Raw genomic sequence first — 13703 nt, 5'->3', positions numbered from 1 at the left:
GTTTGGGGTTTGAGATATGGCCTCTGAATGACAGGCTAAAAACAAACATTCAAAACTTTAGTTTCTCTAACTTCAAAATGTAATTTAATTGTAAAATAGACCAGATTAGATTCCCTAGAGTATGGAAACAGGCCATTTGGCCTAACAGGTCCACACTGACCCTCCAAAGAGTCACCCACCCAGACCCATTCCTCTACCCTATCTTTACCCCTGACTAATGCACCTGACACTACTGGCAATTTCGCATGGCCAATTCACCTAACCTGCACATCTTTAGATTATGGGAGAAAACCGGAGCACCTGGAGGAAACCCACGCAGACACGGGGAGAATGTGCAAACTCCACACAGACACTCGCTTGAGGCGGGAATCAAACCTAGGTCCCTGGTGCTGTGAGGCAGCAGTGCTAACCACTGAGTCACAGTGCCGCCTCTATTTACAGTTATAGTATTATTTATAGCTCAGGTAGAGACCCATCAAGTTCATTACACATTATTCTTTTCTTACATTTCCAGTTAGGAGGACTTCAAAATTACAGAGACTATTGATAAGTGTGCATAAGAACATGTCTGCATGGGCTGGAGAGACAGTAATCAGTGGGCACAGATGAAAGATAATTGGCAAAACTACCAGAGGAGAGATGAGGTGCTGCTTTGCTTGGAAGCAGCAAATTGTTGTGCACTGTTTGCCTGAAAGATTAATGGAGGTAGATTCCACGAACATATCTCAAAGAGGAATGAGATAAATTCTTTAAAATTAAAATTCACACATTCATGAGAAAAAAAGCAACCACTGCATGCATGGGCTGAATGAATTGGGTTGAATGGCCTTCTGTGTTGTATGGCTCCAGTGCTACAACTATCCTAATTTAGTCGCAGCACCTCTCATGCTATTTTCTGATTTAATGACAAGACATTTTTCAAAACCAAACCATGCTTACAACTTATTATGAAAGCACTTCCAGTAACTAAAAACCAAAACCGTTGACACCTTATTTCAATATTAACTCCTTGCACATGTGACCAGTACTCGCACTTAAACACACCACGAGGAGCTGTGATTACCAGGCAAACATTGTCTTCTTAGAATCAGTTTCTTAACGTTCAAACTGCCATCGGGTTCTGACAGATTTTCAATACACCTTCAATTAATCTCACAGCAAAATTAAGAAAATATAGATAGTGCTGGATTAAAATAGTGTGATTCAAACAAAGACTTGGCAAGCTCAGGTCATCTTTTCTCCAGACAATAAACCACAGAATTTATAGCATTATAACGGTTCAGAAGGAAGCCATTTGGCTATTGTGTTGTGCTGATTTGATTAGATTCATGAAGTCATAAAGATCTACAACACGGAAACAGACTCTTTGAAGAAACTCGCCTATGCTGACCAGATCTTCTAGCCTAATCTAGTCCCATTTGCCAGCACTTGGCCCGTATCCTTCTAAACCCTTCCTATTCATATGCCATCCAGATGCCTTTTAAATGCTGTAACTGTACCAGCCTCCACCATTTCCTCTGGCAGCTCATTCCATACACGCACCACTCCCTGTGTGAAAATGTTGCCCCTTAGCTCCCTTTTAAATTTTTCCCTTCTCATCCTAAACCTATGCTCTCTAGTTCTGGACTCTCCAGGGGAAAGATTTTGCCTATTTACCCTATCCATGCCCCTCATGATTTTATAAACCTCTATAAGGTCACCCCTCAGCCTCCGCTGCTCGAGGGAAAACAGCCCCAAATGCTCCAATCCTGGCAACAGCCTTGTAAATTCTCAAGCCAATCTCCCGCCTTTCTGCATTGCGCTGTACACCATTTCTGGCCAAATAATAATCCAATGCTCTCTCGAGTGCCTCAACTGAACCTGCCTTCACCACAATTCCAGACAATGCATTCCAGACTCTAACTATGCAGTGTGTGCATAAGACGTTCCTCACAGCAGTCTTGCTTCTTGTGCACATCACTTTAGACCCAAGCCCTCTTATTCTTGTTCATTTTCATGAGCAGGAATACCGTCACCCAAGCTACTCTGTATGGCTAGCTCACGATTTCTGAAAACCTCTATCCAAAGACCTCTCAACCTCCTTCTCTCTAAGAAGCACTATCCCAACTTCTTCAATCTTTCCTGAGAATAGAAGTTTGGAAATAGTCTTGGCTTGAAATCATTGCTTGCAAAACAGGAAATATGGTTGTCAATTTGTGCACAGAAAGCTCCGACAGACAGCAATAAATTAGGAATGAGATGGGCAAAAAATGCTGGCCTAGCCAGCGACAGACTTATCTCATAAATACATTTTAATATATATAGAATTAGTTCCCTTGTAATGGTAGCTGAAGGATCAGTATTGGCCAACCCCTGCTCTTCACAGTAGCTTTGTTTACTCGGTGGGGTGGCTGGTACAATAACTTCACAAAGGCTGGTATCCTGTCACCATGCCATCTTTTATTTTCATACGCAATGTCCTTGACACTGATCTAACTCGCTCAGAGCCAGCTCTCAGAGTGAACAAAATGTCTGACACTCCTGCTCTTATATGTCAGCCAGGGCTCCCTGATTGGGCCAGATTAACAGCTCCAATCAGGGAATTCATGTCCTCTGACATCCACTTGGCTGACCTCATTACAGTCACTACAGGTTGGTCGTTGGATTAGTGTCTCATCTAAATAAGAGATAATGAGGTTTTTAGTCAAACATGACTATCATTCACATTCTGCACCTTAAATGATCCACTTCAGAATGAGTTGTGTTCTTAAAGATGTAGCAGAGAACTGATTATGAATCCCAGAAGCACCAGCTGAATCTTTTGTGAATGCTTAGACCATTCCAGACTCATTGTTATTCTGAGAGGTGAATCATGTGATATTGTAAATGGTCTCTGACTTCCAGCTGAGGGAATAATTTGGATAATAGGCAGTTCCTCCTACTCTTTCATCAGAGTCATATCACCATTTTTCCCCTTCCTCATTGCTCCTGATTTTTAACCTAGCCAATTCTTCATGCTTTTAAATATACATAAGACATTAGCGGAGTTTTATAAAATTCCTGCTGTACATTGTCCTTTATCTTGCTTTCAGCCTTGTAATGCCTAATTTTATCATTTGGTTATCTGTGCTTTAGACCACTCTTCCGATCCATAGAGTAAATAACTCAATCTTATATTCTTGAGCCAAAATTCTCTCTTCATGGAGACTTTGTTCTCTCCTGTCAATAGCTATAGCAGTAATAAGAAATACTGTAGCTGAACCTTAGCTTGACCTAGTACTGGAGTGGAGTTATTGCAATAACTAGTCATTTTCACAAAAGGGCATGTTCGTCATAGAATCCCTACATTGCAAAAAGAGGCCCTTTGGCCCACTGAGTCTCCACCAACCCTCCAAAATGCATCCTATCCAAACCTACCCTATCCTCATAACCCAACATTTCCTTTGCCTAATCCACATAACTGGCATATCTTTGGATTGTGGGAGAAAACCGGATCATTCAGAGCAAACTCATGCAGACATGGGCAGAATGTGCGAACTCTGTACAAACAGTTGCCCGAGGATGGAATTAAACCCAGATCCCTGGCACTGTGAGACAGCAGTGCCAAGCACTGAGCCACCATGCTGTGGTATTTACGGGTTTCTAATGTTCTCCTTCTGAGAAAACAGACACTGTTGAAAGCTTTATCAATGATTAAAGTAGGTTGTGAATTTATGACTTTGACTTCTACTATGGACACTGGAGTTATATCTTTAGTCCTTTCACTCTGATCTTCCATGTGTGGGTTCTCATGCTTTCTGACAGAGTACAACTTTGGATCTTCCAGTTCAGTAACATCCACATCTTTCATATATGCAGTGCAGAGTGTCTGGACTTCAAAAAATAAGCTTTTAGATCTTCCACGGCCTCTTACCTGATGCATGGCTGCATCCTGGTGTTTTACAATGAACTGGAGTACAGCTGTTTTCCTTACTCCTGCATTCCACCTAATATGATCCGGTGACTGAAAATAGGGGCATTTAACTAGCCGTTAGTACCGTAGCAATAGTCGCATCTAAATACCTGACTCTGAGATGATGAACTTGACTGCCATCCTGCTGACAACTGGATCCTGCTGACAAACAGCGGACCTTGCTGCTAACACAGGAAAATAACTCCCTTGAAACTAGCAACCATCTCATTCTGCCATTACCCCATAGCTGCAGCCTCCTTTCATATTTTCTTTCATAACAGCTGACTGTATTTGCTCAAAAGCTTTGCCTGGATCTTGTTGTTGTTCAGGTTTCTTACAAACATGCCTCTAATGTTGATTTTTAAGTTCACAAACAGAAACCCCACAGTGATAAGAGTGTTTCATTAACTTGAGAATATCATCTGTAGCTATAGCTCTTAGCGATCGCTTCCAGTTACAGGATGTAACTGTCAGTGCAATCTTATTCTTAATTGCATCAAAATGTGAGACCAAAATTTCATTGATTCAGCATATTCCATCGAACTGAGGTTTTGTGCAATGCTAGAAACACTACATAAAAAGCATTTGGTCCCATCATAGTGAAAAAAAACATTTATTTTATCCTCAGCTCTTATTGTGTTCAGTTTCAGCCAGATGTACAATTTTTGTTCACGATTATATCAATCCACTTTGTTAGGGTTGAACTCTCCACTGCACCAATTAAGTCTTTAGTACCTTTATTTTTCCTCTGATTTACTGGGTACCTGACAATGATGAGTACACTAAGCAATCTGTCAAATCATTTAAACTTTCCAGAATCAACTTTATGAGTTTCAAATTGTTTCATGCTGTTGTTCAGTCCTGAATTTCTTAAATGAAATGGAAAAGAAAATTCCATTTGGTCTTGTCTCTATCTTTATGTCGTGCATTTCACTCAGTACAACTAGTACATCCTTATGCAGGCGCCATTATACAATTAAGTTTAGTTACCCAGTAGAGAGGGCAATATATCAATATGCTCAGATTTTACATAACACTGCAGATGTATAAAGCACAGCAGCTATAAATACCCTTTCTACCGCCTGTGAGGATGTGTCTGAGTGGGGTAAGCATTCAAAGTAAAATGCAGGGAAAAAAAAATGAACATTTTGAAATATGTAAGTGATGGCCTATTCTCTGCAATTATGCATTGTTCATTTCATGCCAATCTACAGAGTTTAAAGTCATATTGACTCAAAATGTCAACTCTGTTTCTCTGTCTCCACGGATGCTGCGAGACCTGCTGAGTTTCTTCAAAAATCTCTGTCTGTTTCAATGTTTTTGGAATGTGTGCATGTGCAGTCCATTTCTGATTCCATTGATTGGAAGTTGAACAGTTGAGGATTTAACACAATCAGGAACAGCCATATAATGTGGCCCAGGCTACTGCTGCCCTGAACTCAAACCTCAGAATCTATTACCATTTCACAGGATTAGAATATATTTTAATGGTGCAATTAAAAAGACAGTTAAAGTATAATAAATTCTCCATGATAAATGTTCTGGAACTGATCACAATAATACATTTTTGGTGCCAATCTATCCTCAGTCATAACTGTGCTTTGCCTGAAATCATTTTTTCTCTCAGATTTAATCAGAGTTCCCCTGGGAGCATTATTCAATCTACTATCTTTCTGTCAGATTCTGTAAGAATCAGATGCTGCCCTAATCCTAGTATCTCCTGAAACATCCATATTTTATCTTGTGTTTTTCTCATCAAAGCCAACCCTGTAAATTTCTGAATGTTTGGCTGGATTATCCAAGGGAGTTGTAATTTGTCATTTGCCGTTCCTTTTCAGAACAAAAATGTGAAATTTTGGGAACTCGAGGCTTTATCCTTGAATTATAAATGTCAATGTGAAATGAATTGCTCAGAAGTCCACATTAGTTATGGCAAGACTTTGATCAGCCATTAATCTGAGCCCGTACCTGTCCTCTCAAGTGGCTGTAAAGGATCCCATAGCATTCTTCTGAAGAAGGGTAGAGGAGATCTGGCTGATGTTTATCTCTCAATTAACAACATTGAAAAATTCCCAGAGCACCTATCACAGGAATAATTGACCTTAGTGTGTGTAGTTTGCCTCCATTTTCTATCCTTTCACAGAATGTGACTGCCACTGACCAGTCCAGTATTCACTGTCCACGCTTGTTGGAACTTGTTCCTTACATCACAACAGCATGTGACCTTATAAAAATAAGATTGGCTTGTAAAGTACTTTGTAATGTCCTGAGATGTGTATTTTAAATTTGAGCTTTTCTTCCAACTTTACCTTGATGCAGACAACTGACATATAATTTACTCACGGCCTATTGGCTAACTTTTAAAATTCTAATGTCTTAATTGTTCTATCTCTTCATTTTGTGAACATATCTAATTTGCCTGCATTTGTGTTACACTCTCTAAAGCCATTCCACGTTTAGGTTTTAAAATAAGATGATACTGTATCGGTTGTTGCACTGCCAATGCAATCATCTCTGCAGTGATGACTGAGCTACACAGGGGAGTCTTCCCTTTGGAAAGCAGGAACTTACCAAGGTCCCTTCCATAGCACCTTCTAAACCCACACTCTCCACCGCATAGGAGGATAAGGGCAGCAGATATGTGGGAAAACCAACTTCCCTGTCAGTCTTCATATCATATTCACTTTGAAATATATCACACAATACCAGGTTATAGTCCAACAGGTTTATTTGAAAGCCATAACCTGGTATTGTGTGACTTTGAACTTTGTCCATCCCAGTCCATCACCGGCACCTCCACATCTTGAAATACATCACCGATCCTTCATTCTTGCTGGTTCAGAATCCTGGAAAATCCACTCTAACTGTACAGTTGGTGTATCAACACTATATGGATTGCAACAGCATGAGAAGTGCACTCATCACTACTCAAGGACAATGACAGATTAGCAGTACATTTTGGCCTGGCCAGAGATGCAAAAAATACAGTGAAAGGTGTTTAAGTTGCTATACCACAGTATATTAGTTGTAGAAGACATACATTTTTAAAAAAATTAAAAATGAAGTCAAAGTCCATCTTAGTTCAATTCATGGCTTCGGGGTTCAGGAAAAGACAATACCGTTGCAGAAAGTCACCAAAACTGCTGCCAAAGAAGAAGACCACCACGTTGGGCCACTGGAATCCCAGGACGTAAGACTCCACAGAATCCTGAAACCTCACCGGTCTCAGGCCAGAAGACATCCAAAGGAATCCTAGACTGCCAGATGCCAGGCAGAAACCACCACATTGCTGAAGTCATTGCCAACTTGGATTGATGGATTACCGGGCCACAAGACTCCACAGAAACCACTGTGAGGACCAGTCTTGTTGCTGAAGCTGGCCATGCACGCCGGCTGCTGGAATCTCGGGACACAGCACCTTGCAGAATCTCAAAGCCTCACTGACCCTGGACTGGACGATGTCATGGAAGTCCCCCAAAGGAATCCTACATCATCTGATGCCAGGACGAAATTGCCCCATTGCTGAAGCCACTGCCAACCTAGACTAATAGAATCCTGGGCCGTGCTGCCAAAGATGCCGAAGCAGACCATATTGGTTCCGGACAAACTGCAATGCACTAAAGTACCACCCCATCTTTTGAGATTTCAGATTGAGCTCAGAAGTGTTTCTGATAGAGTCTTCTTCATATTTGTTGCTGAAATGTGGCCACTACCAGCTAGTCCTTGGCGACAGAAGATAGTAATAGGGAAATGTAGAAGCAGACTATCTTACAACTAGTTGTTGAATCTTCAGTGAGGATTATGGTCACTTGAAACTAGGCCAGATCAGGTGGAGCAGTGGGTTTCATTCCCAGACAGAACCTTTTTAACTTTTGGTGATACCAAAATCTCCATTCAATCATTTGAGATACCCTGTGCTGTGGTCTATCATGTTTGCTTTCCTGATACTAATTGTACAATAAACATTGAGACTTTTCAGGTAATTATGGCTCTTTGAGAGGGCTATCCAATCAGACCCAGCCCCTTGCCGTTTCCCTATTTCCCTCTTTTTCTTCTTTCTTTTCAAGTATACATCAGATTCCCTTTAAAATTTATAACTGAATTTGCAATCCCAATCACAACAGATCACAGATGCTAACAGTGCAGCAATAACCAATTCACTTTCTTTCACTGTCCCATGGTCTTTTGTTCTGAACTGTTTTTCTCAGCAGCACTGAGCAAGGTGCGTTGCTTACTCTGTAGTCGTATGTGGAATCTGCGTTCTCGTCACATGCTATGACTTCGGGTGCCATCCAGTAGGGTGTGCCGATGAAAGTATTCCGTTTCTCCATGGTCCTGTCCAGTTGAGCACTGACCCCAAAATCAACTGCAAGGAGAGGTCAAACAATTATTTTCAAACATCACATCACAATATTAAAATACACTTTTGGAGCGGGCAGGGTGTTGCTAGAGGAGCACGGAGGTTACAAGCTTCCAGTACTCAGCATGTTTTGCTACTTCCATAAGTACAGTTCGAAGGCCATTTCTTGTCAAGAAGGTTTAAAAATGATTTCCTGCTAATTTAAAGTGAACATTGTGTAATAGGCAAGCAGGCAGACGGCAAAGGAAAGTCAAATTGTGGGTGACTAATACATAAGAGTACGTTGAAGAATTAGCAAGCAATGTTAATGAAGGGGAAGTTATAGATGTGGCATTTGACAAGGTGCTCCTCAAAGGTTATCTAACAAAGTAAAAGATCACAGTGTAGTGGCATATTAGTGTGGTTACAGGACTGGTTGGCTATAAAAAAAAACAAAAGAACTGCAGATACTGTTTTTGTTTCTAGTTAGCTAATACAGTCATAGAGTCACAGAGATGTACAGCATGGAAACAGACCCTTCAGTCCAACTTGTCCATGCCATCAGATATCCTTACCTAATCTAGTCCCAATTGTCAGCATTTGGCCCATATCCCTCTAAAACCTTCCTATCCATATACCCATCCAGATGCCATTTAAATGTTATAATTTTGGGTAAAAACAATGACTGCAGATGCTGGAAACCAGAGTCTAGATTAGAGTGGTGCTGGAAAAGCACAGCAGTTCAGACAGCATCCAAGGAGCAGTAAAATCGACGTTTCGGGCAAAAGCCCTTCATCAGGAATCCTGTATTCCTGGTTTCCAGCATCTGCAGTCATTGTTTTTACCTAGTTGATTTTAACCCTACTGCGAATCCTCTTGCAAGGATGCCTGCCTTGAAGAAGTTTTCCTCCTCTCTCAACAAGAATCTCAGGGAGTCCCTTTCCCACTGCAACTCCCAGGTCATTTCCTCTGCCCTGAAGTTCTTCAAACATGTCCTGAAACAAACTCGCTACTACAGCCTAATTTGCTTCCTCAGTGCCTGCCTCCGTAACCAACTCATCCCACACGGACTCCGGGCCACCTTTAAACCAGCAGAGTTTGGAACCGAACAAGACAAACAGTACAGACTACAGATTCAAAAACACCAGCAACGGTTCCCCCCCGGCAATGTTATAATTGTATCAGCCTCCATCACTTCCTCTGGCAGCTTATTCCATACATGCACCACTCTCTGTGTGAAAAAGTTGCCCCTTAGGTCCCTTTTAAATTTTTCCACTCTCACCCTAAATCAATGCTCTCTAGTTCTGGACTTCCCCACTCCAGGGAAAAGACCTTGTCTATTTATCCTATCCATGCCCCTCATGATTTTATAAACCTCTATAAGGTCACCTTCAGCCTCCAATGCTCAAGGGAAAATTCAGACCCTCTTTATAGATTAGATGAGATTCCCTAGACTGTGGAAACAGGCCCTTCGGCCCAACTAGTCCACACCGACCCTCTGAAGAGTAACCCACCCAAACCCATTCCCCCTAACTAATGCACCTAACTCTATGGGCAATTTAGCATGACCAATTCACCTAAACTGCACATCACTGCATTGTGGGAGGAAACCAGAGCACCCGGAGGAAACCCACACAGACACGGGGAGAATGTGCAAACTCCACACAGAGTCGCCCAAGGCTGGAATCGACTTGGGACCCTGGCGTTGTGAGGCAGCAGTGCTAACCACTGAGCCATCGTGTCACCCCAATCCTCAAATCCTCCAACCAAAAATTTAGCAGAGAGTCAGCATAAATAGGACATGCTCATGTTGGCAAATGCTAATGAGTATATTGCCATTGGAATCAATGTTGGAACCTCAGCTGTTTACAATTTAAGTCAATAATTTGGATGAATGAACCTAAGGTATTGGTAAATTTGCTGATGACACCGAGGTAGTTGGGCAGGAAGTTGTGAAGAGGACTTAGCGAGTCTGAAAAGAGATATAGCAAGATTGAGTGACTAGGGAAAATTATTTAGCAGGTGGAGGATATTCTGTGAAAATAGGAACTTGTCTCCTGTGGCATGAAGAAAAGAAAAACAGTCTAATATTTAAATAGAGAGAAACTGCAGAACTCTGTAATAATGAGGAACCTAGATGTCCTGGTAAATGAATCAAAAAAGCTGCTATTCGGGTACAGCATGTCATTAGGAAGGTAAACCAAGTACCATTTAATGGGATGGGGATGCTTTGTGACAGTTGCAAATGACATTAGTAAGGCCAGATCTGGAGTAGTGTGTCCAGTTTTGATGTCCCTATTATAAAAAAAGATATAATTGCTTTAGAAGCATCTCATGAAAAAATTACTCGATAGATTCCTGAGATGAAGACATTAAGTTAGGAAGAAAGGTTGCGTAGTTTTGCAACAAAAACTGAAATTACTCGAAAAACTCAGCAAGTTTGGCAGCATCTGTAGAGAGAAAGCACTGTCTTCGCTTTACTTTAAGTTAGATAGGTTCAGTTTGTGTCCATTGGAGTTTAAAAAAAACGAGGGGTGATCTCCTTAAAATATAAGTTGCCTGAGGAGACTTGACAGGTTGGTTGCTAACCGGATGTTTCCTTTCTGGGAAAAACTGGTATGAGGCAGCAAAATTAAAAATTAATGTTAACATAAGTTCTGGGCGATGTGGGTTCAAATCCCACCATGGAAGATGATGGAATTTTAATTCAATTAACAAGTTTGTAAATGTGAGCAAGTCTCAATGAAACTGCCATTAATTGCTGTAAAATTGACAGGTAGGAAGCTGGAAGTACACAACAAGTCAGGCAGCATCAGGAGGTGGAGAAGTCGATATTTCTGCTGGTCAGAAGAAGGGTTAAACCCAAAACATTGATTGCTCCACCTCCTGATGCTGCCTGGCTCGCTGTGTTCATCCAGCCTCCTGCCTGTCTGTTTTGAATTCCAGCATCTGCAGTTTTATTTTGTCTCTAACCATTGATTGCTGTAAAAGCCTACCTCATTTATTAATGTCCTTTAGGGTTGGAAATCTGCCGTCCTTAGTAGGTCTGTTATTCCAAGCCCATAAGAACGTGGTTGACTTTAACTGCTCCTCTGAGCGGCAAGTTACTCAGTTCAAAGGCAGTTAGGGAGGGGGGAGAAATGCTGGCCTTGTCAGTAACACTGACTTCCCAGGAAAGAAGAAAATAAACTCCAGAAAATACATTATCAACTGGACGTCCTAAATTTACCCCAATCCCTCCGTTCTGGTGGGCAATGGAAGGATGCTGGGGCTTTGGTCCTGGACGTCAATACATTCCAAATGACCATAGTTTCTGCGTAATTATTAGGTAACATCAATCCTTCCTGGGACATAATTGCCAATCTGTAGACTGCTTGCAATCAACAATGAGAGTCCTTCATCTGCTCTTTCCTGCTTTATGCAGAAAAACAAAATCAGTGACAGCTTTCCATTGGTAATGCAATTCAGGAATAGAACCTGGGATCGCTTTGTTTCTGCAGGTCAGTATCACACGAGTGAAATAAAGGATATCATTGCATCCTTGGTCATTCAGATTGGTGTCTGGGATGTGTTTACATGGAATGATGCTTAAGTAATTAACGCAAAAACTAAATTAAACGGAACAATTATTGGCTATAAATAATTGTCGATCACACACTATCAGGAACAGAATTTACTGAAATAAACAACAGAACTAAAGCTTTATCAAATATATCACTAAAACACCCATTGGATCTTGATTCTGAAATAATTCCCTTGTTACTCACAAACTTATAAGGATCCTAATATTTTAAAGAAATGCTTACCCAACTTTACTTCTGCATTCTCTGTTAATAACACATTCTGTCCTTTGATGTCACGGTGAATAACATGGTGGGAATGTAGGTGGGCCAGACCCTGTGAGTAGAATTTGACAGAGAGTTAGATGGTAAACCAAAGAGATTTGTCTGGATATTATTTACAAAGTGATTCGCCAATCTACTTGTTGTTCAAACACTGAAGGTAGAAATAATTTACATATATATAGTAAAGTCATTCACAGTAAGTGAATTATTTTGAAAATGTGGGCTGATGTGACAGTGAAGTTTCCAGAACCAAGGGATTAACTAACTAACTGGTTGATGAAATACATAACTAATTTACAACAGCCAGTTCTGCTATAACGGATGTTTTTTCAACACAAATTGGTTATAACACAATTGAAGAATTTACACCATTATTTGTAGAATGCGAGCTTTCATCACGTGCATAGGCTATAACATGATTCCGATCCCATTGGTTAAAATGGTGTTACTATTACATCATGTTTGTATAATGCGGGATTGCACAGGAACGGAATGATCGTGTTATATCAGAACAGACTGTATTGGCAGTGATAGTTGAGGGCACAATGTTGACTTGGATGTTGACAGCATTTTCTATGTAATCCTTTACGACTACCCGAATAAATAAAATGTGGTGTTCATTTGCAGGGTGGTAATGCAGCAACTCCTCATCTCTACCTTCAGACTCAAAGACAAGAGTGATGCTAATTACGGAATTGTTAAAGTGCACCAGGGGGAGGCCATTGTGCCCATTTATCTGCACCAGCTCTCTGATTGAAACTTCACTTAGTGCCATTCTTCTGTCTTTTCTACATAGCTGTGCACATTCTTACTTTTCAGATAACACACTGTCCACATCCCTAATGGCCTGGAATAATTCTATTAAATCTCCTCTCAGTGTTTTTGTTTTCAAGAAAAACAGTGCCAACGTCTACAATCATTGTGAAATATGCACATGCGCACCCAAATCCCTTTGTTTATGCACCTCATTCAGAATTGTATCCATAATTGTTTCTCTATGTTCTACCTACAAACCCAAATTACTACCCATTTATTTGCACTAAACTTCATCTCCCACTTGTTCCCCCATTTCACCAACTTGCTTTTTGCCCTTATCACATTCTAGACCTTCCTCCTCACATTTCACAAATCTGCCCACATTCATGTTGTTCGCAAACTTTGAAATTGTGTCCTGCACACCAAAGTCTAGATTAAAAAATATAGAAGTGGAAAGCAAAGATCTTAACCTTGGGTCTTAGTGAACTTCACTGCATCTTCGTGCAGTCTGAAAAAAAACATTAATTAAGAAGGTATAGATGTCAAAGAAGGACATTTTAGAATCCAGAGCCAAGACAGCTGAAGTTATGGTCACCAATTGTGGAACACTTAGATCAAGAATGTATAGGAGGCCAGAACTGGGGGAAAGTAAGAGATCTTGAAGGATCTGGGATTGAAGGAGACTGAAGGGAGGGCAGAGCTCTGTTGAAGTTTGACAGCAAAGCGAGTGTTAAAATCAAGGTAAGCTGAGCCAGGTGTTATTAAGGTGAGTGAGCACAGATTTGATGGTGAACAGAATTTAATGTAAAAAAAAACAGATGATGGAAAAACG

General features: G+C 40.8%; 1 protein-coding gene across 6 annotated transcripts in view; it reads right to left on the bottom strand.

Annotated features, from left to right (window-relative positions):
- LOC122557427 (mitogen-activated protein kinase kinase kinase kinase 4) overlaps positions 1-13703 on the bottom strand; it is a 317468-nt gene that overhangs the window by 160396 nt on the left and 143369 nt on the right. For all 6 annotated transcript variants that reach the window (XM_043705152.2, XM_043705149.2, XM_043705150.2 and 3 more), the window contains exons 6-7: positions 12077-12167; positions 8167-8297 (exon numbers count right to left, since the gene is read on the bottom strand). In XM_043705152.2, the coding sequence (XP_043561087.2) occupies positions 8167-8297; positions 12077-12167 (222 nt within the window). The remainder of the gene's footprint in view (positions 1-8166; positions 8298-12076; positions 12168-13703) is intronic.

This window comes from Chiloscyllium plagiosum, unplaced genomic scaffold, assembly GCF_037043375.1.
Source record: "Chiloscyllium plagiosum isolate Xiang-an unplaced genomic scaffold, Cpla_swu_hap1 HiC_scaffold_11, whole genome shotgun sequence".
Taxonomy (NCBI): Eukaryota; Metazoa; Chordata; class Chondrichthyes; order Orectolobiformes; family Hemiscylliidae; genus Chiloscyllium; species Chiloscyllium plagiosum.
Note: the sequence above shows the minus strand (reverse complement) of the source record. Positions and strands in the feature narration are given on the sequence as shown.